Here is a 27,760-nt window from a genome sequence, read left to right on the forward strand (position 1 = left end):
CGCCAATTCTGACACACGCCTGGCCGAAGCCAAGGCCAATAACATGACCACTTTCCACGTGAGATATTTTAGATCCACGGTTTTAAGTGGCTCAAACCAATGTGATTTTAAGAAACTCAACACCACGTTGAGATCCCAAGGTGCCACTGGAGGCACAAACGGGGGCTGAATATGCAGCACTCCCTTCACAAACGTCTGAACTTCAGGCAATGAAGCCAGTTCTTTCTGGAAGAAAATCGACAGAGCCGAGATCTGTACCTTAATGGAGCCTAATTTTAGGCCCATAGTCACTCCTGTTTGTAGGAAATGCAGAAATCGACCTAGTTGAAATTCCTCTGTTGGGGCCTTTTCGGCCTCAAACCAAGCAACATATTTCCGCCATATACGGTGATAATGCTTTGCAGTTACATCTTTCCTGGCTTTAATCAGCGTAGGAATGACTTCCTCCGGAATGCCCTTTTCCTTCAGGATCCGGCGTTCAACCGCCATGCCGTCAAACGCAGCCGCGGTAAGTCTTGGAACAGACAGGGCCCCTGCTGCAGCAGGTCCTGTCTGAGCGGCAGAGGCCATGGGTCCTCTGAGATCATCTCTTGAAGTTCCGGGTACCACGCTCGTCTTGGCCAATCCGGAACCAAGAGTATTGTTCTTACTCCTCGTTTTCTTATTATTCTCAGTACCCTTGGTATGAGAGGCAGAGGAGGGAACACATAAACTGACTGGTACACCCACGGTGTCACCAGAGCGTCCACAGCTATCGCCTGAGGGTCCCTTGACCTGGCGCAATAGCTCTCTAGTTTTTTGTTTAGGCGGGACGCCATCATGTCCACTTGTGGACGTTCCTATCGATTTACAATCAGCGTGAAGACTTCTGGATGAAGTACCCACTCTCCCGGGTGGAGGTCGTGCCTGCTGAGAAAGTCTGCTTCCCAGTTGTCCACTCCCGGAATGAACACTGCTGACAGTGCTAGTACGTGATTTGCCGCCCATCGGAGAATCCTTGTGGCTTCTGCCATTGCCATCCTGCTTCTTGTGCCGCCCTGTCGATTTACATGGGCGACTGCCGTGATGTTGTCTGACTGGATCAGTACCGGCTGGTTTTGAAGCAGAGGCCTTGCCTGACTTAGGGCGTTGTAAATGGCCCTTAGTTCCAGAATATTTATGTGTAGGGAAGTCTCCTGACTCGACCATAGTCCTTGGAAGTTTCTTCCCTGTGTGACTGCCCCCCAGCCCCGAAGGCTGGCATCCGTGGTCACCAGGACCCAGTCCTGTATGCTGAATCTGCGGCCCTCTAGAAGATGGGCACTCTGCAGCCACCACAGCAGAGACACCCTGGTTCTTGGAGACAGGGTTATCAGGCGATGCATCTGAAGATGCGATCCGGACCACTGGTCCAACAGGTCCCACTGAAAGATTCTGGCATGGAACCTGCCGAAAGGAATTGCTTCGTAAGAAGCCACCATCTTTCCCAGGACCCGCGTGCAGTGATGCACCGATAACTGTTTCGGTTTCAGGAGGTCTCTGACTAGAGATGACAGCTCCTTGGCTTTCTCCTCCGGGAAAAACACTTTTTTCTGGACTGTGTCCAGGATCATACCCAGGAACAGTAGACGTGTCGTCGGAACCAGCTGTGATTTTGGAATATTCAGAATCCAACCGTGCTGGTGTAGCACCTCCTGAGATAGTGCTACTCCCACCAACAACTGCTCCTTGGACCTCGCCTTTATTAGGAGATCGTCCAAGTACGGGATAATTAAAACTCCCTTTCTTCGAAGGAGTATCATCATTTCCGCCATTACTTTGGTAAACACCCTCGGTGCCGTGGAGAGTCCAAACGGTAGCGTCTGGAATTGGTAATGGCAATCCTGTACCACAAATCTGAGGTACTCCTGGTGAGGATAGTAAATGGGGACATGCAGGTAAGCATCCTTGATGTCCAGGGATACCATGTAATCCCCCTCGTCCAGGCTTGCAATAACTGCCCTGAGCGATTCCATCTTGAACTTGAATTTTTTTATGTATGTGTTCAAGGATTTCAAATTTAAAATGGGTCTCACCGAACCGTCCGGTTTCGGTACCACAAACAGTGTGGAATAGTAACCCCGTCCTTGTTGAAGTAGGGGCACCTTGACTATCACCTGCTGGGAATACAGCTTGTGAATTGCCTCTAGCACAGCCTCCCTGCCTGAGGGAGTTGTCGGCAAGGCAGATTTTAGGAACCGGTGGGGTGGAGACGCCTCGAATTCCAGTTTGTACCCTTGAGATACTATTTGCAGGATCCAGGGATCCACCTGTGAGCGAGCCCACTGATCGCTGAAATTTTTGAGGCGGCCCCCCACCGTACCTGGCTCCGCCTGTGGAGCCCCACCGTCATGCGGCGGACTTGGAAGAAGCGGGGGAGGACTTTTGCTCCTGGGAACCTGCTGTTTGTTGCAGCCTTTTTCCCCTACCTCTGCCTCTGGACAGAAAGGACCCGCCTTTTCCACGCCTGTTTTTCTGAGTCCGAAAGGACTGTACCTGATAAAACGGCGCCTTTTTAGGCTGTGAGGGAACATGGGGTAAAAATGCTGACTTCCCAGCAGTTGCTGTGGAAACTAGGTCCGAGAGACCATCCCCGAATAACTCCTCACCCTTATAAGGCAAAACTTCCATGTGCCTTTTTGAATCTGCATCCCCTGTCCACTGGCGAGTCCATAAGCCTCTCCTAGCAGAAATGGACAGTGCACTTATTTTAGATGCCAGCCGGCAGATCTCCCTCTGTGCATCTCTCATGTATAAGACTGAGTCTTTTATATGCTCTATGGTTAGCAAAATAGTGTCCCTGTCTAGGGTGTCAATATTTTCTGACAGGGAATCTGACCACGCAGCGGCAGCACTGCACATCCATGCTGACGCAATAGCAGGTCTAAGTATAATGCCTGAGTGTGTATATACAGACTTCAGGATAGCCTCCTGCTTTCTATCAGCAGGTTCCTTGAGGGCGGCCGTATCCGGAGACGGTAGTGCCACCTTTTTAGACAAACGTGTGAGCGCTTTATCCACCCTAGGTGGTGTCTCCCAACGTGACCTATCCTCTGGCGGGAAAGGGAACGCCATTAGTAACTTCTTAGAGATTACCAATCTTTTATCAGGGAAAGCCCACGCTTCTTCACACACTTCATTTAATTCTTCTGATGGGGGAAAGACTACGGGTAGTTTTTTCTCCCCAAACATAATACCCTTTTTAGTGGTACCTGGGTTTATATCAGAAATTTGTAACACCTCTTTCATTGCTTCAATCATGCAACGAATGGCCTTAGTGGACATTAGACTAGACTCATCGTCGTCGACACTGGTGTCAGTATCCGTGTCGACATCCGCGTCTGCCATCTGAGGTAGCGGGCGTTTTAGAGCCCCCGAAGGCCTTTGAGAAACCTGGACAGGCACGAGCTGAGAAGCCGGCTGTCCCGCATTTGGCATGTCGTCAAATTTTTTGTGTAAGGAGTCGACGCGTGCACGCAATTCCTTCCATAAGTCCATCCACTCAGGTGTCTGCCCCGCAGGGGGTGACATCCCTTCTATATGCAACTGCTCCGCCTCCACATCATTATCCTCATCAAACATGTCGACACAGCCGTACCGACACACCGCACACACACAGGGAATGCTCTAACAGAGGACAGGACCCACAAAAGCCCTTTGGGGAGACAGAGTGAGAGTATGCCAGCACACACCAGAGCGCTATATAATGCAGGGACTAACTGAATTATGTCCCCTATAGCTGCTGTTATATATACACTGCGCCTAAATTTAGTGCCCCCCCTCTCTTTTTTTACCCTTTTCTGTAGTGTAGACTGCAGGGGAGAGCCAGGGAGCTTCCTTCCAGCAGAGCTGTGAGGGAGAAATGGCGCCAGTGTGCTGAAGGAGATAGCTCCGCCCCTTTTTCGGGGACTATTCTCCCGCTTTTTTATGGATTCTGGCAGGGGTAATTATCACATATATAGCCTCTGGGGCTATATATTGTGGTATTTTTGCCAGCCAAGGTCTTTTTATTGCTGCTCAGGGCGCCCCCCCCTAGCGCCCTGCACCCTCAGTGACCGGAGTGTGAAGTGTGTATGAGGAGCAATGGCGCACAGCTGCAGTGCTGTGCGCTACCTTGGTGAAGACAGATGTCTTCTGCCGCCGATTTTCCGGACCTCTTCTTACTTCTGGCTCTGTAAGGGGGACGGCGGCGCGGCTCCGGGACCTAACACCAAGGCCAGTTCCATGCGGTCGGTCCCTCTGGAGCTAATGGTGTCCAGTAGCCTAAGAAGCCCAAGCTAGCTGCAAGCAGGTAGGTTCGCTTCTTCTCCCCTTAGTCCCTCGCTGCAGTGAGCCTGTTGCCAGCAGGTCTCACTGTAAAATAAAAAACCTAAATATACTTTCTTTCTAGAAGCTCAGGAGAGCCCCTGGTGTGCATCCAACCTCGGCCGGGCACAAAATCTAACTGAGGCTTGGAGGAGGGTCATAGTGGGAGGAGCCAGTGCACACCAGGTGACCTAAAGCTTTCTTTAGTTGTGCCCAGTCTCCTGCGGAGCCGCTATCCCCCTGGTCCTTACGGAGTTCCCAGCATCCACTAGGACGTCAGAGAAAAGGTGTTGGAGCACACAGGGGTCTGTACAATTAGTTGTGAGTTTACATCATGAAATGCTCATGTATCTCATGAAAAGATGTACTCAAGAAATTGCAGGGATATGAACGCCTCTGCCTGATTGACTGAGAAACCTTTGATTCTGGCAATTATGTGGATCAGGGAAGTCAACCCTGGAAACCCATCCAAAAAAAAAAGTGGCAAAGCCTTGTGGGTAGGGGTGTGGCTTCACAGCACACCCCACCCTGTTTTCAGTGCTCTGGGGTGCATACTCAGCATCTGAGTGTGGGGAGCCTAGGGACAGCACAGCATCTCCGGGACAGCTGGGCACGCCCCCACAGCAACGAAAACAGGGCGGAAGTCTACCCGGAGGTCACGCCCCCTACCCACAAATCCAAGCTCCCTTCTTGGGCAAGAGCCCAGGGTTGGCTTCCCCTAATCTGGATGTTACTTTGACACATACCATCGATCTAAACATTGTCGCAGACCAAGTACATCCCTTCAAGGAAACAGTATTCCCTGATGGCAGTTGCCTCCTTCAGCAGGATAATACAACCTGCCACGCTGCAAAAACTGTTCAGGAATGGTTTGAGGAACATGACAGAGTTGAAGGTGTTGACTTAGCCAACAATTTCCCCAGATACATTGGAGCATATGTGGGATGTACTGAAAAAACAAGTGCAAGCTACGGAGGCCCCACCTCACACCTTACAGGACTTAAAATGATCTGCTGCAAACATCTTGCCAGGACCTACAAGACACCTTGACAGGTCTTGTCGAGTCCGTGCCTTTTTCGGTGGTATGAGGGGAGGACCTACACAGTACTAGGCAGGTGGTTTTAATGTTATGGCTGATCAGTAAAAATGTGTATGTATAATAAATTCTATATCATTATTGAGGGGCAAACACTACACTGTACCAACCTTGTAAAAGTTTCCATAACTCTTGCGAATGTTGATCCATTTCTTTGCGAAGCGAGGGTATTTAATACGACTAACATGACACTGCATATTTAGAAACTTACTCATATCCCATGACCTGCAATTAATCAGACACATCTTAGTTCACTGCACCCAGCTCCTGTCAATCATACACATCTTAATTAGGTAGAGAAGCGCAAAGTTTCTAATCATAAAAGATTTTTTATTAAAAGGTAATATTTTCATACAGAAAAATACCTGTCACGATCCGGGTATCTGGACGCCATTTCTTACCCATCAGATGCCTCCTAAGGCTGGCTCAGCGCTCCAGGACCGGATCCCATCTGTTATCCTGATGTGTACATTCCTGTATCCTCTCCTGTCACTCTGGGACGCTGTCACAGTAAACGCCATATTACACCTGGCATGGCGTCTCCCGCGGCCTCCGCCGCCGTCCCTGAACTTCTGCATGCAGAGTGTCTGAGTGGCGATTACGTCAGCCGCGGCCTCCGCTGTGTCCGCGTGGTTGGATGTGCATCTGTCAGCCTGGCGCCTCCTGTCTCCGGTGGCCGGCGCCGCCATTACTGTTTTCATTACCACATGGATTACAAACCAAACTTCCCTCCAAGTGTCTGCATGGGCGCAGCCATCTTGGATTCTGTCAGCTGATCATTTCCACCAATCTGTTCTCAGTATTGATAATCTGCATAATTGCCTAGCCAATCCCTTCCTTGCTGCAGGTATAAATACACTGTGCCTGAGCAAGGAAGGCGTCAGTGCTTTGGTTGTCAAACCTAGTTCCTGTTTGTCTCTCTCCTGTGATTGTCTTCCAGGTTCCAGCTCCTGTCTCAAGACTTCCACCATAGAGACCCGCACCAGCATTCCACCTGCGGTGTAGCCTGACTCTCCAATCCATTGTGGATTCATCTGTTTCCAGCTACAACATTACCTGCTTCCAGCTCAGCTTCCAGCAGAGTACAGCTTCCCTTAAAGGGCCGGTGTCCTTTCTACACTTTACCACTCTCCACCGGTATTATTAATTCTCCGCTCTCAAGTTCTACATTTCAGTTCATATTTCATCGCTCCCAAGTTCATTTATTATTTAACTGGTTCCAGCCAGTATCCACTCCGTGCTAACAACAGTCTGGTTCCAGCCAGTATCCACAGCAGCTGTTTTATCTTCAGCAACCCAGCTTTTCCTGGAACACCAGCTGGCACAATCCTGGGTTATCTCCATTGCTACAGTCGGGCCTGGTAAGGACTTTCCATCTAGAAGATCATAAGAACTATCTCACACTACCAGTGCCCTGTGGCTCCTGCCATCCTGTAGTACCCAGGAACTGTATTTATTCTTTGCTGACTTTTACGTTTTCTTTTACTGCTGCTGTGTTGCGGAGTTGTCATAATAAACATCATTGACTTTTATCCAAGTTGTCGTGGTCACGCCTTCGGGCAGTTATTATTCATGTTACTTACATGTCCAGGGGTCCGATACAACCTCCCAGGTTCCGGTACATCTCAGCCCCTACAACTGAGGCTGCCTCCCGTCAGCTCAGGCCCTCAGTTGTGACAATACCATTCTAGCACCATATTCCATCATAGCAAAGTACTGCTGTGAAAAAACTTAGCATTTTAGGCACCTGAAACGTTTTGTTTTTTTATTAAAAGCTATTTCATAAACATTAATAAGACCAAGACTTGGACAAGTCTGAAATATATCCATTGCTTGCAGCCTGGCAACTTTTATATAACCAAATGCTAAAACTAACTTTTATTTTGCAGCGCCGTACATAGGCCAGTACAGGGAGACAAAACTTAACATTACAGTAAATAAATAACAAAAATAGAGCACAGGTAACAAAGAGCACCACAATTCTCAAAACACAGCGTAGATTTAAGTAGCGAGTGAGTGATCAGCGTACTACTAGGGGCTGGCGGCCATAGATAAAGATGAGCCTTTACCAGCAGGAGAAAATGCGGGTAAAGATGGTTGCCGAGTAGGAGATGGCTGTGAGCGAAATGTGTCGAGAAGAGGGTTTTGACAACAAGAAGAAAGAGGGCCCTGCACTGAGGAGCTAACAATCTATTAGGAAGGGGCAACAGACAGATGACATGAGGTGCAAGCAGGCGGGAGGTAGCCTGATGGCAGAGTGTAAGCAAAGCAGAGATGGTCAAGGCATGAAGCAAGGGGATGGAGGAGCAGCCTCAGGACTAGGTTATGCATCGGAAGGGTACGCTTTGATGAATAGGTGGGTTTTCAGAGCCCGTTTGAAGCTTTACAAGGTCGCGGATAGTCTAAAGGAGCGGGGGAGCGCGTTCCACTGAAGGGGTGCAGCACGGGCAAAATCTTGAACTCGAGCATGGGAAGCAGTGACCAGGGTAGGGGAGAGGCGACGGTTATTGGCCGACTGTAGGGGGCGGGAGTAGCATGAAGGATGAGGAGGAGGTTGGAGATGTAGGGAGCAGTGGAATTGGAGATGGCCTTGTATGTGAGGGTGAGGAGTTTGAAGAGGTTTCTGTAGGGGAATGGGAGCCAGTGCAGATTTTGTGGAAGGGGAATGGCAGATGTGGAGCAGCGTGGGAGGGAGCATGAATGCATGTCACAATTATTAAACACCTTACAAACTATAGTGCAAGTTTCAGGCGAATCAAGGTAAATCCGTGTCCATGGCTAATTTGATTTCAATAATAACTCTATTCTATATTATTTGGATTTTTTTTTTTTATAGTTTCTATATTTTGCGAGAATCCATTTTCTTGGAGCAAAGATTTCACTATTTTCTGCATAGAAGATGTGACTTTTATTATCTTTCACCGTTAGAGATTTCCCATTTTCTCTGACGTCCTAAGTGGATGCTGGGGACTCCGTCAGGACCATGGGAATAGCGGCTCCGCAGGAGACAGGGCACAAAAGTAAAAGCTTTAGGATCAGGTGGTGTGCACTGGCTCCTCCCCCTATGACCCTCCTCCAAGCCTCAGTTAGGTTTTTGTGCCCGGCCGAGAAGGGTGCAATCTAGGTGGCTCTCCTAAAGAGCTGCTTAGAGTAAAAGTTTTGTTAGGTTTTTTATTTTCAGTGAGTCCTGCTGGCAACAGGCTCACTGCAACGAGGGACTTAGGGGAGAAGAAGTGAACTCACCTGCGTGCAGGATGGATTGGCTTCTTAGGCTACTGGACACTAGCTCAAGAGGGACGATCACAGGTACAGCCTGGATGGGTCACCGGAGCCGCGCCGCCGACCCCCTTGCAGATGCTGAAGAGAGAAGAGGTCCAGAAAACTTCTCAGTCTTCATGAGGTAGCGCACAGCACTGCAGCTGTGCGCCATTGCTCTCAGCACACTTCACACCAACGGTCACTGAGGGTGCAGGGCGCTTGGGGGGGCGCCCTGGGCAGCAATGAAAGTACCTATGCTGGCTAAAAATACATCACATATAGCCCCAGGGGCTATATGGATGTATTTAACCCCTGCCAGGTTGTCAGAAAAACGGGAGAAGAAGCCCGCCGAAAAGGGGGCGGGGCCTAATCTCCTCAGCACACAGCGCCATTTTCCTACACAGCTCCGCTGCTAGGAAGGCTCCCAGGCTCTCCCCTGCACTGCACTGCACTACAGAAACAGGGTTAAAACAGAGAGGGGGGGCACTTATTTGGCGATATTATTATATATTAAGATGCTATAAGGGAAAACACTTATATAAGGTTGTCCCTGTATAATATAGCGTTTTGGTGTGTGCTGGCAAACTCTCCCTCTGTCTCCCCAAAGGGCTAGTGGGGTCCTGTCCTCTATCAGAGCATTCCCTGTGTGTGTGCTGTGTGTCGGTACGTGTGTGTCGACATGTATGAGGACGATGTTGGTGAGGAGGCGGAGCAATTGCCTGTAATGGTGATGTCACTCTCTAGGGAGTCGACACCGGAATGGATGGCTTATTTAGGGAATTACGTGATAATGTCAACACGCTGCAAGGTCGGTTGACGACATGAGACGGCCGGCAAACCAATTAGTACCTGTCCAGGCGTCTCAAACACCGTCAGGGGCTTTAAAACGCCCATTTACCTCAGTCGGTCGACACAGACACGGACACTGACTCCAGTGTCGACGGTGAAGAAACAAACGTATTTTCCATTTGGGCCACACGTTACATGTTAAGGGCAATGAAGGAGGTGTTACATATTTCTGATACTACAAGTACCACAAAAGAGGGTATTATGTGGGGTGTGAAAAAACTACCTGTAGTTTTTCCTGAATCAGATAAATTAAATGAAGTGTGTGATGATGCGTGGGTTTCCCCCGATAGAAAATTATTGGCGTTATACCCTTTCCCGCCAGAAGTTAGGGCGCGTTGGGAAACACCCCTTAGGGTGGATAAGGCGCTCACACGCTTATCAAAACAAGTGGCGTTACCGTCTCCAGATACGGCCGCCCTCAAGGAGCCAGCTGATAGGAGGCTGGAAAATATCCTAAAAAGTATATACACACATACTGGTGTTATACTGCGACCAGCGATCGCCTCAGCCTGGATGTGCAGCGCTGGGGTGGCTTGGTCGGATTCCCTGACTGAAAATATTGATACCCTTGACAGGGACAGTATTTTATTGACTATAGAGCATTTAAAGGATGCATTTCTATATATGCGAGATGCACAGAGGGATATTTGCACTCTGGCATCAAGAGTAAGTGCGATGTCCATATCTGCCAGAAGATGTTTATGGACACGACAGTGGTCAGGTGATGCAGATTCCAAACGGCACATGGAAGTATTGCCGTATAAAGGGGAGGAGTTATTTGGGGTCGGTCCATCGGACCTGGTGGCCACGGCAACAGCTGGAAAATCCACCTTTTTTACCCCAAGTCACATCTCAGCAGAAAAAGACACCGTCTTTTCAGCCTCAGTCCTTTCGTCCCCATAAGGGCAAGCAGGCAAAAGGCCAGTCATATCTGCCCAGGGATAGAGGAAAGGGAAGAAGACTGCAGCAGGCAGCCCATTCCCAGGAACAGAAGCCCTCCACCGCTTTTGCCAAGTCCTCAGCATGACGCTGGGGCCGTACAAGCGGACTCAGGTGCGGTGGGGGGTCGTCTCAAGAGTTTCAGCGCGCAGTGGGCTCACTCGCAAGTGGACCCCTGGATCCTACAAGTAGTATCCCAGGGGTACAGATTGGAAATTCGAGACGTCTCCCCCTCGCAGGTTCCTGAAGTCTGCTTTACCAACGTCTCCCTCCGACAGGGAGGCAGTATTGGAAACAATTCACAAGCTGTATTCCCAGCAGGTGATAATCAAAGTACCCCTCCTACAACAAGGAAAGGGGTATTATTCCACACTATATTGTGGTACTGAAGCCAGACGGCTCGGTGAGACCTATTCTAAATCTGAAATATTTGAACACTTACATACAAAGGTTCAAATCAAGATGGAGTCACTCAGAGCAGTGATAGCGAACCAGGAAGAAGGGGACTATATGGTGTCCCTGGACATCAAGGATGCTTACCTCCATGTCCCAATTTGCCCTTCTCACCAAGGGTACCTCAGGTTCGTGGTACAAAACTGTCACTATCCGTTTCATACGCTGCCGTTTGGATTGTCCACGGCACCCCGGGTCTTTACCAAGGTAATGGCCGAAATGATGATTCTTCTTCAAAGAAAAGGCGTCTTAATTATCCCTTACTTGGACGATCTCCTGATAAGGGCAAGGTCCAGAGAACAGTTGGAGGTCGGAGTAGCACTATCTCAAGTAGTTCTACGACAGCACGGGTGGATTCTAAATATTCCAAAATCGCAGCTGTCTCCGACGACACGTCTGCTGTTCCTAGGGATGATTCTGGACACAGTCCAGAAAAAGGTGTTTCTCCCGGAGGAGAAAGCCAGGGAGTTATCCGAGCTAGTCAGGAACCTCCTAAAACCAGGAAAAGTGTCAGTGCATCATTGCACAAGGGTCCTGGGAAAAATGGTGGCTTCTTACGAAGCGATTCCATTCGGCAGATTTCACGCAAGAACTTTTCAGTGGGATCTGCTGGAAAAATGGTCCGGATCGCATCTTCAGATGCATCAGCGGATAACCCTGTCTCCAAGGACAAGGGTGTCTCTTCTGTGGTGGCTGCAGAGTGCTCATCTACTAAAGGGCCACAGATTCGGCATTCAGGACTGGGTCCTGGTGACCACGGATGCCAGCCTGAAAGGCCGGGGAGCAGTCACACAAGGAAAAAATTTCCAGGGAGTGTGATCAAGTCTGGAGACTTCTCTCCACATAAATATACTGGAGCTAAGAGCAATTAACAATGCTCTAAGCTTAGCAAGACCTCTGCTTCAAGGTCAGCCGGTATTGATCCAGTGGGACAACTGTCGCCCACGTAAACAGACAGGGCGGCACAAGAAGCAGGAGGGCAATGGCAGAAACTGCAAAAATTCTTCGCTGGGCGGAAAATCATGTGATAGCACTGTCAGCAGTGTTCATTCCGGGAGTGGACAACTGGGAAGCAGACTTCCTCAGCACGACCTCCACCCGGGAGAGTGGGGACTTCATCGGGAAGTCTTCCACATGATTGTGAACCGTTGGGAAAGACCAAAAGGTGGACATGATGGCGTCCCGCCTGAACAAAAAACTGGACAGGTATTGCGCCAGGTCAAGAGACCCTCAGGCAATAGCTGTGGACGTTCTGGTAACACCGTGGGTGTACCAGTCGGTGTATGTGTTCCCTCCTCTGCTTCTCATACCTAAGGTACTGAGAATTATAAGACGTAGAGGAGTAAGAACTATACTCGTGGCTCCGGATTGGCCAAGAAGGACTTGGTACCCGGAACTTCAAGAGATGCTCACAGAGGACTCATGGCCTCTGCCGCTAAGAAGGGACTTGCTTCAGCAAGTACCAGGTCTGTTCCAAGACTTACCGCGGCTGCGTTTGACGGCATGGCGGTTGAACGCCGGATCCTAAGGGAAAAAGGCATTCCGGAAGAGGTCATTCCTACCCTGGTCAAAGCCAGGAAGGAGGTGACCGCACAACATTATCACCACATGTGGCGAAAATATGTTGCGTGGTGTGAGGCCAGTAAGGCCCCACGAAGAAATTTCAACTCGGTCGATTCCTGCATTTCCTGCAAACAGGAGTGTCTATGGGCCTCAAATTGGGGGTCCATTAAGGTTCAAATTTCGGCCCTGTCGATTTTCTTCCAGAAAGAATTGGCTTCAGTTCCTGAAGTCCAGAAGTTTGTCAAGGGAGTACTGCATATACAACCCCCTTTTGTGCCTCCAGTGGCACTGTGGGATCTCAACGTAGTTCTGGGATTCCTCAAATCACATTGGTTTAAACCGCTCAAATCTGTGGATTTGAAATATCTCACATGGAAAGATGACCATGATGTTGGCCCTGGCCTCGGCCAGGCGAGTGTCAGAATTGGCGGCTTTGTCTCACAAAAGCCCATATCTGATTGTCCATTCGGACAGGGCAGAGCTGCGGATTCGTCCCCAGTTTCTCCCTAAGGTGGTGTCAGCGTTTCACCTGAACCAGCTTATTGTGGTACCTGCGGCTACTAGGGACTTGGAGGACTCCAAGTTGCTAGATGTTGTCAGGGCCCTGAAAATATAGGTTTCCAGGACGGCTGGAGTCAGGAAAACTGACTTGCTGTTATCCTGTATGCACCCAAAAAACTGGGTGCTCTTGCTTCTAAGCAGACGATTGCTAGTTGGATGTGTAGTACAATTCAGCTTGCACATTCTGTGGCAGGCCTGCCACAGCCAAAATATGTAAATGCCCATTCCACAAGGAAGGTGGGCTCATCTTGGGCGGCTGCCCGAGGGGTCTCGGCTTTACAACTTTGCCGAGCTGCTACTTGGTCAGGGGCACACCCTGGCTGAGGAGGACCTGGAGTTCTCTCACTCGGTGCTGCAGAGTCATCCGCACTCTCCCGCCCGTTTGGGAGCTTTGTTATAATCCCCATGGTCCTGACGGAGTCCCCAGCATCCACTTAGGACGTCAGAGAAAATAAGAATTTACTTACCGATAATTCTATTTCTCGTAGTCCGTAGTGGATGCTGGGCGCCCATCCCAAGTGCGGATTGTCTGCAATACTTGTACATAGTTATTGTTACAAAAATCGGGTTATTATTGTTGTGAGCCATCTTTTCAGAGGCTCCGCTGTTATCATGCTGTTAACTGGGTTCAGATCACAGGTTGTACAGTGTGATTGGTGTGGCTGGTATGAGTCTTACCCGGGATTCAAAATCCTTCCTTATTGTGTACGCTCGTCCGGGCACAGTATCCTAACTGAGGCTTGGAGGAGGGTCATAGGGGGAGGAGCCAGTGCACATCACCTGATCCTAAAGCTTTTACTTTTGTGCCCTGTCTCCTGCGGAGCCGCTATTCCCATGGTCCTGACGGAGTCCCCAGCATCCACTACGGACTACGAGAAATAGAATTATCGGTAAGTAAATTCTTATTATAAGCATTAATGCAACTGCCAATTTCTACACAATATACACAAAACATTACTTAACATGAATATTTGTTTTTCCTTTGAAACAGCAGGATACAGTAACATCCTATACACATAGTGATATATACTCCCTCATGTGTTCATCATTAGTACTGCATCTATAGTTTGCATTTAAAGACCATTCACATTTTTTTTCTTTTTATGAAAATACAAACACTACATTTTACATGACACATTATCCTCTACAAAGAGCATCTTACCCGTCAGTAAGGATAGCATATTTGTACTTTGTACCCAACTCCTTCTCTCTTATCCAATTCACAACACTTTGGAGAACTGTAGGGAATGTGTCTGCTTTGTCTACAACATCCTGCAGAAAAAAAAGCTACAATGGTCACAAAATGAATACTACTCAGTAATAATAAGAATTTACTTACCGATAATTCTATTTCTCGGAGTCCGTAGTGGATGCTGGGGTTCCTGAAAGGACCATGGGGAATAGCGGCTCCGCAGGAGACAGGGCACAAAAAGTAAAGCTTTACGATCAGGTGGTGTGTACTGGCTCCTCCCCCTATGACCCTCCTCCAAGCCTCAGTTAGGATACTGTGCCCGGACGAGCGTACACAATAAGGAAGGATTTTGAATCCCGGGTAAGACTCATACCAGCCACACCAATCACACTGTACAACCTGTGATCTGAACCCAGTTAACAGTATGATAACAGCGGAGCCTCTGAAAAGATGGCTCACAACAATAATAACCCGATTTTTGTAACTATGTACAAGTATTGCAGACAATCCGCACTTGGGATGGGCGCCCAGCATCCACTACGGACTCCGAGAAATAGAATTATCGGTAAGTAAATTCTTATTTTCTCTATCGTCCTAGTGGATGCTGGGGTTCCTGAAAGGACCATGGGGATAATACCAAAGCTCCCAAACGGGCGGGAGAGTGCGGATGACTCTGCAGCACCGAATGAGAGAACTCCAGGTCCTCCTTAGCCAGGGTATCAAATTTGTAGGATTTTACAAACGTGTTTGCCCCTGACTAAATAACCGCTCGGCAAAGTTGTAAAGCCGAGACCCCTCGGGCAGCCGCCCAAGATGAGCCCACCTTCCTTGTGGAATGGGCATTTACATATTTTGGCTGTGGCAGGCCTGCCACAGAATGTGCAAGCTGAATTGTATTACACATCCAACTAGCAATAGTCTGCTTAGAAGCAAGAGCACCCAGTTTGTTGGGTGCATACAGGATAACAGCAAGTCAGTTTTCCTGACTCCAGCCGTCCTGGAACATATTTTCAGGGCCCTGACAACATCTAGCAACTTGGAGTCCTCCAAGTCCCTAGTAGGTGCAAGGCACCACAATAAGCTGGTTCAGGTGAAACACTGACACCACCTTAGGGAGAGAACTGGGGACGAGTCCGCAGCTCTGCCCTGTCCGAATGGACAAACAGATATGGGCTTTTTTGAGAAAAAACCACCAATTTTGACACTCGCCTGGTCCAGGCCAGGGCCAAGAGCATGGTCACTTTTCATGTGAGATGCTTCAAATCCACAGATTTGACTGGTTTTAAACCAATGTGATTTGAGGAATCCCAGAACTACGTTGAGATCCCACAGTGCCACTGGAGGCACAAAAGGGGGTTGTATATGCAATACTCCCTTGACAAACTTCTGGACTTCAGGAACTGAAGCCAATTCTTTCTGGAAGAAAATCGACAGGGCCGAAATTTGAACCTTAATGGACCCCAATTTGAGGCCCATAGACACTCCTGTTTGCAGGAAATGCAGGAAACGACCGAGTTGAAATTTCTTTGTGGGGCCTTCCTGGCCTCACACCACGCAACATATTTTCGCCACATGTGGTGATAATGTTGTGCGGTCACCTCCTTTCTGGCTTTGACCAGGGTAGGAATGACCTCTTCCGGAATGCCTTTTTCCCTTAGGATCCGGCGTTCCACCGCCATGCCGACAAACGCAGCTGCGGTAAGTCTTGGAACAGACATGGTACTTGCTGAAGCAAGTCCCTTCTTAGCGGCAGAGGCCATAAGACCTCTGTAAGCATCTCTTGAAGTTCCGGGTACCAAGTCCTTCTTGGCCAATCCGGAGCCATGAGTATAGTTCTTACTCCTCTACGTCTTATAATTCTCAGCACCTTAGGTATGAGAAGCAGAGGAGGGAACACATACACCGACTGGTACACCCACGGTGTTACCAGAACGTCCACAGCTATTGCCTGAGGGTCTCTTGACCTGGCGCAATACCTGTCCCGTTTTTTGTTCAGACGGGACGCCATCATGTCCACCTTTGGTATTTCCCAACGGTTTACAATCATGTGGAAAAAACTTCCTGATGAAGTTTCCACTCTCCCGGGTGGAGGTCGTGCCTGCTGAGGAAGTCTGCTTCCCAGTTTCCATTCCCGGGATGAAACACTGCTGACAGTGCTATCACATGATTTTCCGCCCAGCGAAAAGTCCTTGCAGTTTTTGCCATTGCCCTCCTGCTTCTTGTGTCGCCCTGTCTGTTTACGTGGGCGACTGCCGTGATGTTTTTCCCACTGGATCAATACCGGCTGACCTTGAAGCAGAGGTCTTGCTAAGCTTAGAGCATTATAAATTTACCCTTAGCTCCAGTATATTTATGTGGAGAAAAGTCTCCAGACTTGATCACACTCCCTGGAAATTTTTTCCTTGTGTGACTGCTCCCCAGCCTCTCGGGCTGGGCTCCGTGGTCACCAGCATCCAATCCTGAATGCCGAATCTGCGGCCCTCTAGAAGATGAGCACTCTATAACCACCACAGGAGAGACACCCTTGTCCTTGGATATAGGGTTATCCGCTGATGCATCTGAAGATGCGATCCGGACCATTTGTCCAGCAGATCCCACTGAAAAGTTCTTGCGTGAAATCTGCCGAATGGAATTGCTTCGTAGGAAGCCACCATTTTTACCAGGACCCTTGTGCAATGATGCACTGTTTTTAGGAGGTTCCTGACTAGCTCGGATAACTCCCTGGCTTTCTCTTCCGGGAGAAACACCTTTTTCTGGACTGTGTCCAGAATCATCCCTAGGCACAGCAGACGTGTCGTCGGGATCAGCTGCGATTTTGGAATATTTAGAATCCACCCGTGCTGTTGTAGCAGTATCCGAGATAGTGCTACTCCGACCTCCAACTGTTCCCTGGACTATGCCCTTATCAGGAGATCGTCCAAGTAAGGGATAATTAAGACGCCTTTTCTTCGAAGAAGAATCATCATTTCGGCCATTACCTTGGTAAAGACCCGGGGTGCCGTGGACAATCCAAACGGCAGCGTCTGAAACTGATAGTGACAGTTCTGCACCACGAACCTGAGGTACCCTTAGTGAGAAGGGCAAATTTGGGACATAGAGGTAAGCATCCCTGATGTCCCGGGACACTATATAGTCTCCTTCTTCCTGGTTCGTTATCACTGCTCTGAGTGACTCCATCTTGATTTGAACCTTTGTAAGTGTTCAAAAATTTTTTTAGAATAAGTCTCACCTAGCCTTCTGGCTTCAGTACCACAATATAGTGTGGAATAATACCCCTTTTCTTGTAGTAGGAGGGGTAATTTAATTATCACCTGCTGGGAATACAGCTTGTGAATTTTTTCCCATACTGCCTCCTTGTCGGAGGGAGACCTTGGTAAAGCAGACTTCAGGAGCCTGCGAAGGGGAAACGTCTCGACATTCCAATCTGTACCCCTGGGATACTACTTGTAGGATCCAGGGGTCCTGTACAGTCTCAGCGCCATGCTGAGAACTTGTCAGAAGCGGTGGAACGCTTCTGTTCCTGGGAATGGGCTGCCTGCTGCAGTCTTCTTCCCTTTCCTCTATCCCTGGGCAGATATGATCTTATAGGGACGAAAGGACTGAGGCTGAAAAGACGGTGTCTTTTTCTGCAGAGATGTGACTTAGGGTAAAAACGGTGGATTTTCCAGCAGTTGCCGTGGCCACCAGGTCCGATGGACCGACCCCAAATAACTCCTCTTCCTTTATACGGCAATACACCTTTGTGCCGTTTGGAATCTGCATCACCTGACCACTGTCGTGTCCATAACATCTTCTGGCAGATATGGACATCGCATTTACTCTTGATGCCAGAGTGCAAATATCCCTCTGTGCATCTCGCATATATAGAAATGCATCCTTTAAATGCTCTATAGTCAATAAAATACTGTCCCTGTCAAGGGTATCAATATTTTTAGTCAGGGAATCCGACCAAGCCACCCCAGCTCTGCACATCCAGGCTGAGGCGATCGCTGGTCGCAGTATAACAACAGTATGTGTGTATATACTTTTTATGATATTTTCCAGCCTCCTGTCAGCTGGTCCTTGAGGACGGCCCTATCTATAGACGGTAACGCCACTTGTTTTGATAAGCGTGTGAGCGCCTTATCCACCCTAAGGGGTGTTTCCCAACGCGCCCTAACTTCTGGCGGGAAAGGGTATACCGCCCATAATTTTCTATCGGGGGGAACCCACGCATCATCACACACTTTATTTAATTTATCTGATTCAGGAAAAACTACGGTAGTTTTTTCACATCCCACATAATACCCTCTTTTGTGGTACTTGTAGTATCAGAAATATGTAACACCTCCTTCATTGCCTTTAACGTGTGGCCCTAATAAGGAATACGTTTGTTTATTCACCGTCGACACTGGATTCAGTGTCCCTGTCTGTGTCGACCGACTAAAGTAAACGGGCGTTTTAAAACCCCTGACGGTGTTTTTGAGACGTCTGGACCGGTACTAATTGTTTGTCGGCCGTCTCATGTCGTCAACCGACCTTGCAGCGTGTTGACATTATCACGTAATTCCCTAAATAAGCCATCCATTCCGGTGTCGACTCCCTAGAGAGTGACATCACCATTACAGGCAATTGCTCCGCCTCCTCACCAACATCGTCCTCATACATGTCGACACACACGTACCGACACACAGCACACACACAGGGAATGCTCTGATAGAGGACAGGACCCACTAGCCCTTTGGAGAGACAGAGGGAGAGTTTGCCAGCACACACCAAAAACGCTATAATTATATAGGGACAACCTTATATAAGTGTTTTCCCTTATAGCATCTTTTTTATATATTTCTAACGCCAAATTAGTGCCCCCCCTCTCTGTTTTAACCCTGTTTCTGTAGTGCAGTGCAGGGGAGAGCCTGGGAGCCTTCCCTCCAGCCTTTCTGTGAGGGAAAATGGCGCTGTGTGCTGAGGAGATAGGCCCCGCCCCTTTTTCGGCGGCCTCGTCTCCCGCTCTTAACGGATTCTGGCAGGGGTTAAATATCTCCATATAGCCTCCGGAGGCTATATGTGAGGTATTTTTAGCCAAAATAGGTTTTCATTTGCCTCCCAGGGCGCCCCCCTCCCAGCGCCCTGCACCCTCAGTGACTGCCGTGTGAAGTGTGCTGAGAGGAAAATGGCGCACAGCTGCAGTGCTGTGCGCTACCTTTAGAAGACTGAGGAGTCTTCTGCCGCCGATTCTGGACCTCTTCTTACTTCAGCATCTGCAAGGGGGCCGGCGGCAAGGCTCCGGTGACCATCCAGGCTGTACCTGTGATCGTCCCTCTGGAGCTGATGTCCAGTAGCCAAGAAGCCAATCCATCCTGCACGCAGGTGAGTTCACTTCTTCTCCCCTAAGTCCCTCGTTGCAGTGATCCTGTTGCCAGCAGGACTCACTGTAAAATAAAAAACCTAAGCTAAACTTTTCTAAGCAGCTCTTTAGGAGAGCCACCTAGATTGCACCCTTCTCGGCCGGGCACAAAAATCTAACTGAGGCTTGGAGGAGGGTCATAGGGGGAGGAGCCAGTACACACCACCTGATCGTAAAGCTTTACTTTTTGTGCCCTGTCTCCTGCGGAGCCGCTATTCCCCATGGTCCTTTCAGGAACCCCAGCATCCACTAGGACGATAGAGAAAGGTATGTTACAATGAGAGTGAAGAGAAGTGGGAGTGACAGAAGTGTAAAGCTATTATAAGTTTTAATTAATAAACCATTAAGGAGGGAATTCAATTGATATCGCTGCCCGATCTACCATCTAAAGTGACAGGTGATCGCAGGGAAGATATTCAATTGATGATGGTTATCGAACCTATCTGTGTCAGGTTTAGCCGTGTAAAGAAGCTAAATGGGACTAAAATAACGGGCGCAATCGTGAAAAGTGCTGTTTGGGCGACCAAGCAGGTCACTTTTCACACAGTTCAGCTCACCACCCCCTGGGGGGGCGCGAGCTGAAATGCCGGCGCAGGCAGATGTTCGCATCCAACAGGAGCAACAATTGAATAGTTCTGTTGGGCGCACAGGAGAGACAGCTGCAGGCGCTAACTAATTAATCCCCCCTCCCTCCTGGGGGAGGGGGGGGGGGGATCAATTCTCATTGCAGGAAAGTAGCTCCCGGGTTAAGTGCCCAGAGATATTCAATTGTCTGCATCATGCCTGCCTGGCACTTTGGAAGATGCACCTTATTGAGACTAATGCCAGGGGCTATGACGTAGTAAACTGTATGTCCCAGGTGCGATGCTGTTACCGCATACGGTCACACCGCGACTAGGCTCAAAGCATGCAATCCTTACTTAATTAGGCCCCATAGCCAACGTGGATTTCTGCTAGCACTCTCAGGAGGATGCATGCAGAAATCCACTAGGCGTGGTATTACAGCGCAAGCAACGAAGTAGCTCCAGAAACTTTACCAGGCAGCTATAGGACATTCCCATTATGAGAACTGAAATCCCCCCTAAGAATGGTAGAAACTGTAAAGTGTACCACAGAATCAATCTAGATTATTTTAAAATGCGATAATGTAGGCTGAACACCAATTAGCATACAGGACATTTCAAACATTTACCTGGGTTATTCCAGTAAGATTAATGCAGAATTCAGAAAGCTGCGTCTTGATTTCTGGCCTTACATAACGTTGGAAAGTGTCTTCCTAAAGAGAAAAAATTACAACCGTGCCATGAACATGACAGTGGAGTAAATGATATAACTAAATAGATATACACTATTACATGACGCTGCAGCCTGGGGCATTGCAAGACTTAGCCAATACGCATCCATTAAAGCCCTAGTACAGTGAAACAACTGCTGTACATATTGCGTGGTGTATGCGAGGTTAAAAGAGTCACTGTTAGTAATTTCATATACAATACACAAGAGGAATTTGTGGATTTTCCTTTTGTGGAATTCAATTCTTATCCATTTCAATTAAATGTAAGTTTTTCATCTGCATTATACTTGAACACAAGGCCACTATTATCTAGTACTTTAATGACAAACCCACAACAGGTGACCTCTCCATGATCCAGGTTTTCAGTCAAGAATTATTATTGTTAACTTTTATTAGACACACAGTTACGTAGCCATGGACATTGGAAACTGAAACATTTATAGCAGTATTAGTAGCACACATGAAAATCAGGGCAGGGATTGAACGGCTTGTGAGAGCTCACAGTCTACCGGGGAAGGGAGAAAGTGGAGACAGGGGTTACTTACTGATAGTCTGTCTGTAAAAAAGCAAGGGGTAACGCAACGTAAAATTCTGCCATGTGCAAACACCTTCTGTAACAGTTACATTTGCAGAGAATGCAGGAAAATGTTCCAGTATAGCACTCCAATAACAGGATGATCCCGCTGCTCTGGATGCCGGCGGTCAGGTGACCGATGCTGGAATCCTGACACCATCCGGAATCCCGGCACCAGTACTCCGATCAACAGCATCCCAAATGTAAGTATTGGGATGAGTGTTAATGACCGCCACCCCAGACAAGTTAGGGTAGGGATTAATTAACTACCCGTCCCCTGTCTGCATTCTAGCAGTCGTCATGCCACGGTTGGTCATGTGACTGCTCTCTTCCCGCCTGCTGCCATCATGTATCAAACCCTGTTATATATAGTCATAAGCACTGAAGTATACACTCTGTCCTCTGATCACCAGAAGGTATTAATGTCTCAGGTGATCCAAGTGCCCCTTGTAGGTTATCTGACCAGAAGTGCCCGCAGGGTATCAGACTAATTAGGGCCTGCACAACAAGCCATTGCCATTCTGATCATGAGTAGGCAAGAGGTAATATAGGACTCAATTTTGGCCGACCGTTACACGTCAAACAGTTTAGGAAGAACAGCATAAGAAGGTTAGACATCATAACAGATTGCAAGAGAAAGAGAAAAAAAACAACACAAAAAACATTGCCTGGTTTGCAATCTACAAACTCACAACTTCCAAAGTCCTTGTGTTGAGCAAGACAATGGGGAACTCTATAATCTCATGGACGTATTCTGCGTCATTACCCTCCTCACAGGTGGCCTCAAAGTCAATAATACAGATGTAGTCATAGTATGCATTTGTGTCACTGGCGTCTTTTGCCAATATGCAAGTAAGTTTCTGCTTCTTGTAGTAATTCTTTAGACGCTTCCTGAGAACATCCTTCACGCCTCTGTAACAAAGAAATATTTCTTGGGTCACTCACTGTATATGACAAAATCATTTTAAGATTTTCATTATGTATGTCTGATCACACATAGAATGTACCACTTGCTGTGAGCTGTGAATATTGGAACCATAAAAAAAAAAAAAAAAAAAAAAAAAAAGGATTATTTTATCACACGTCAGAATAGAACAAGATTTACTAGAAGCTGGAAAAGCTAACTGGAAGCATGTTATGGATCTTCCATGTAATCATTCCAAACTTTGTATGATGGATTCAGATAACCTCGCAGCTCATAGTATTTTTCTATATTTATTAAACACTTCTATAAAAAGAACAGATCACAAATCAGTCTTGGTGTACAGAAGAAGAGACGGTATAGAATCACAGAAGGACACTGGGGGTCATTCCGAGTTGATCGCTCCCTAACTAGTTTTAGCAGCCATGCAAACGCTATGCCGCCGCCCACTGGGAGTGTATTTTAGCTTAGCAGAAGTGCAAACGCTTGTGCAGCCGAGCTCTGCAAAAACAGTTTGTGCAGTTTTAGAGTAGCTCTGAACCTACTCAGCGCTTGCGATCACTTCAGCCTATTCGTGTCCGGATTTGACGTCATACACCCGCCCAGCGAACGCCCAGCCACGTCTGCGTTTTTTCAGACATGCCTGCATTTTTGCAAACATTCCCTGAAAACGGTCAAGTTGACACCCAGAAACGCCCCCTTCCTGTCAAGCTTCTTGCGGCCATCAGTGCGACTGAAAACTTTGCTACAACCTGTGCACAACCACAATGGGCTTTGTACCCATACGACACGCGTGCAAATTGCGGCCCATACTCATGCACAGAAATGCAGATTTTTAGCCTAATCGCTGCGCAGCGAACAACGGCAGCTAGCAATCAACTCGGAATGACCCCCACATTTCACAGAGAGATGGAATGGAGGGCCACGTTAGGAGACGGTAGTTTTGTAAAGTCTGGGGTGTGCAGAATACACCAAAGAGATTATTTATTAACAGTTTCTTATATAGCGCAGCTAATTACGTTGGGCTTTACAACTGGACACAATTAGAAGACAAAACTGGGTAGAACACAGTCATTCTACTGTTCTCTACTCACACTGAGGGATATGCAGTCGGCGTGGCCTGACTATTCAAGATGGTGGGTTAGAATCTTTGGAGATCTACATCCAGTTTCCTAATCCCTCACCATCGCAGTGGTACATACTATTACCTATTCCTGCTCCCGTCCTCTAGGTTTCTCAGCCCTAAATGGTCTACATCTCCCCACACACACTGGGGTCATTCTGACCTGATCGCATGCTGCCATTTTTCGCAGCGATCAGGTCACTACTGCGCATGTGTATGCACCGCAATGCGCAGGCGCGTCGTACGGGTACAAAGTGGATCGTTGCTGTGCGATGGATTTAACAAAGAATCCATTTGCACAACCGATCGTAAGAAGGAGTTTGTGGGTGGCAACTGACCGTTTTCTGAGTGTGTTTGGAAAAAATAAGATTTTACTTACCGGTAAATCTATTTCTCGTAGTCCGTAGAGGATGCTGGGACTCCGTAAGGACCATGGAGAAAAGACGGGCTCCGCAGGAGATAGGGCACTTTAAGAAAGCTTTGGACTCTGGGTGTGCACTGGCTCCTCCCTCTATGCCCCTCCTCCAGACCTCAGTTAGGGAAACTGTGCCCAGAGGAGATGGACAGTACGAGGAAGGATTTTTGTAAATCTAAGGGCGAGATTCATACCAGCCACACCAATCACACCGTATAACTTGTGATAAACTTACCCAGTTAACAGTATGAACAACAACATAGCCACGGTACCACCGAAAACTATAACATAACCCTTATGTAAGCAATAATAAGATTTTACTTACCGGTAAATCTATTTCTCGTAGTCCGTAGTGGATACTGGGGACTCCGTAAGGACCATGGGGATAGACGGGCTGCGCAGGAGACATGGGCACTTTAAGAAAGAATTTAGGATCTGGTGTGCTCTGGCTCCTCCCTCTATGCCCCTCCTCCAGACCTCAGTTAGAGAAACTGTGCCCAGAAGAGCTGACAGTACAAGGAAAGGATTTTGGTAATCCAGGGCAAGATTCATACCAGCCACACCAATCACACCGTATAATTTGTGATAAACTTACCCAGTTAACAGTATGAACAACAACAGAGCATCAGGTCAACCCTGATGCAACCATAACATAACCCTTATTGAAGCAATAACTATATACAAGTATTGCAGAAGAATTCCGCACTTGGGACGGGCGCCCAGCATCCACTACGGACTACGAGAAATAGATTTACCGGTAAGTAAAATCTTATTTTCTCTGACGTCCTAGTGGATGCTGGGGACTCCGTAAGGACCATGGGGATTATACCAAAGCTCCCAAACGGGCGGGAGAGTGCGGATGACTCTGCAGCACCGAATGAGCAAACACAAGGTCCTCCTCAGCCAGGGTATCAAACTTGTAGAACTTTGCAAAAGTGTTTGAACCTGACCAAGTAGCCGCTCGGCAAAGCTGAAATGCCGAGACCCCTCGGGCAGCCGCCCAAGAAGAGCCCACCTTCCTAGTGGAATGGGCCTTAACTGATTTTGGCAGTGGCAATCCAGCCGCAGAATGAGCCTGCTGAATCGTGTTACAGATCCAGCGAGCAATAGTTTGCTTTGAAGCAGGAGCACCAAGCTTGTTGGAAGCATACAGGATAAACAAAGACTGTTTTCCTGACCCTAGCCGTTCTGGCTACATAAACCTTCAAAGCCCTGACCACATCAAGCAATTCGGAATCCTCCAAGTCAGTAGTAGCCACAGGCACCACAATAGGTTGGTTTATATGAAAGGATGAAACCACTTTCGGCAGAAATTGTGGACGGGTCCGCAATTCTGCTCTATCCGCATGGAAAACCAGATAGTGGCTTTAATGTGACAAAGCCGCCAACTCTGACACACGCCTAGCCGAAGCCAAGGCTAATAGCATGACCACCTTCCACGTGAGATATTTCAACTCCACCGTTTTGAGTGGTTCAAACCAGTGGGATTTCAGGAAACTCAACATCACGTTAAGATCCCAAGATTGTGCCACTGGAGGCACAAAAGGGGGCTGAATATGCAGCACTCCCTTTACAAACGTCTGAACTTCAGGTAGAGAAGTCAATTCCTTTTGAAAGAAAATGGATAGGGCCGAAATCTGAACCTTAATGGAACCCAATTTTAGGCCCAAATTCACTCCTGACTGTAGGTAGTGAAGGAAACGGCCCAGCTGGAATTCCTCCGTAGGGGCATTCCTGGCCTCACACCAAGCAACATATTTTCGCCATATACGGTGATAATGTTGAGCTGTCACGTCCTTCCTAGCCTTTATCAGCGTAGGAATGACCTCATCCGGAATGCCTTTCTCTGCTAGGAACCGGCGTTCAACCGCCACGCCGTCAAACGCAGCCGCGGTAAGTCTTGGAACAGACAGGGCCCCTGTTGCAACAAGTCCTGTCTTAGAGGAAGAGGCCACGGGTCCTCTGTGAGCATTTCTTGCAGATCTGGATACCAAGTCCTTCGTGGCCAATCTGGAACAATGAGTATTGTTCTCACTCCTCTTTTTCTTATTATTCTCAGCACCTTGTGTATGAGAGGAAGAGGAGGAAATACATAGACCGACTGGAACACCCACGGTGTCACCAGGGCGTCTACAGCTATCGCCTGAGGGTCTCTTGACCTGGCGCAATACCTCTGTAGCTTTTTGTTGAGGCGGGATGCCATCATGTCCACCTGTGGCAGTTCCCACCGACTTGCAATCTGTGCGAAGACTTCCTGATGAAGCCCCCACTTTCCCGGGTGGAGGTCGTGTCTGCTGAGGAAGTCTGCTTCCCAGTTGTCCACTCCCGGGATGAACACTGCTGACAGTGCGCTTACGTGGGTTTCCGCCCAGCGAAGAATTCTGGTGGCTTCCGCCATCGCCACCCTGCTCCTTGTGCCGCCTTGTCGGTTTACATGAGCCACTGCGGTCGTGATGTTGTCTGACTGAATGAGAACCGGTTGGTCGCGAAGCAGGGTCTCCGCTTGACGTAGGGCGTTGTATATGGCCCTTAGTTCCAGGATGTTGATGTAAAGGCAAGTCTCCTGACTTGACCACAGACCTTGGAAATTTCTTCCCTGTGTAACTGCCCCCCACCCTCGGAGGCTTGCATCCAAGGTCACCAGGATCCAGTCCTGAATGCCGAATCTGCGGCCCTCGAGAAGGTGAGCACTCTGCAGCCACCACAGGAGAGACACCCTGGCCCTGGGGGATAGGGTGATTAACCGATGCATCTGAAGAGGTGATCCGGACCACTTGTCCAGTAAGTCCCATTGGAAGGTCCTCGCATGGAACCTGCCTAAGTGGATGGCCTCGTATGATGCCACCATCCTTCCCAGGACTCGAGTGCAGTGATGCACTGACATCTGTTTTGGTTTTAATAGATTCCTGACCAGTGTCATGAGCTCCTGAGCTCTCTCTATCGGGAGATAAACCCTTTTCTGGTCTGTGTCTAGGATCGTGCCTAGGAGAGGCAGATGAGCTGTAGGAACCAACTGCGACTTTGGAATATATAGAATCCAGCCGTGTTGCCGTTACACTTCCAGAGAAAGTGATACGCTGTTCAGCAACTGCTCTCTTGATCTCGCTTGTATGAGGAGATCGTCCAAGTACGTGATAATAGTGACACCTTGCTTCCGCAGGAGCACAATCATATCCGCCATTACCTTGGTTATGACAATCCCGTACCGCAATTCTGAGGTACGCCTAATGAGGTGGATAAATGGGGACATGAAGGTATGCATCCCTTATGACCCGATTCACGATAAAGTCTCCCTCTTTTTAGGCTTGCCCTGACCGCTCTTAGCGATTCCATCTTGAACTTGAACCTTCTCAGGTATATATTCAGGGATTTTTAATTCAATATGGGTCTGACCGAACCGTCTGGTTTCGGGATTACAACATGGTCGAATAATAACACCCTCTTGTTGAAGGAGGGGACCCTTGACCACCACCTGTTAAAGATACAATTTGTGAATTGCAGTTAACACTGGCTCCCTCTCTTGGGGGGAAGCCCGCAGGGCCAGGGGGCATCTTCTCACAGTCCAGCTTGTATCCCTGAGACACAATATCTATTGCCCAGGGACCTAACAGGGAGTGAACCCACTTGTGGCTGAACTTACGAAGTCGTGTCCCCACCGGGCCTAGCTCCGCCTGTGGAGCCCCAGCGGCATAGGTGGATTTTTGTAGGGGCCGGGGAGGACTTCTGTTCCTGGGAACTAGCTGTGTTGATCCCGGCTCTGACAAGAAAGGACGCACCTCAGACTATCTTGTTTCTTTATTCGAAAGGCTGCA

General features: G+C 48.4%; 1 protein-coding gene across 2 annotated transcripts in view; it reads right to left on the bottom strand.

Annotated features, from left to right (window-relative positions):
• ERI1 (exoribonuclease 1) overlaps positions 1-27,760 on the bottom strand; it is a 56,529-nt gene that overhangs the window by 12,155 nt on the left and 16,614 nt on the right. For both annotated transcript variants that reach the window (XM_063920041.1, XM_063920040.1), the window contains 4 exons: positions 22,181-22,400; positions 20,813-20,896; positions 14,205-14,314; positions 5,530-5,644 (listed from right to left, as the gene is read on the bottom strand). In XM_063920041.1, the coding sequence (XP_063776111.1) occupies positions 5,530-5,644; positions 14,205-14,314; positions 20,813-20,896; positions 22,181-22,400 (529 nt within the window). The remainder of the gene's footprint in view (positions 1-5,529; positions 5,645-14,204; positions 14,315-20,812; positions 20,897-22,180; positions 22,401-27,760) is intronic.

This window comes from Pseudophryne corroboree, chromosome 1 (assembly GCF_028390025.1).
Source record: "Pseudophryne corroboree isolate aPseCor3 chromosome 1, aPseCor3.hap2, whole genome shotgun sequence".
NCBI lineage: Eukaryota > Metazoa > Chordata > Amphibia > Anura > Myobatrachidae > Pseudophryne > Pseudophryne corroboree.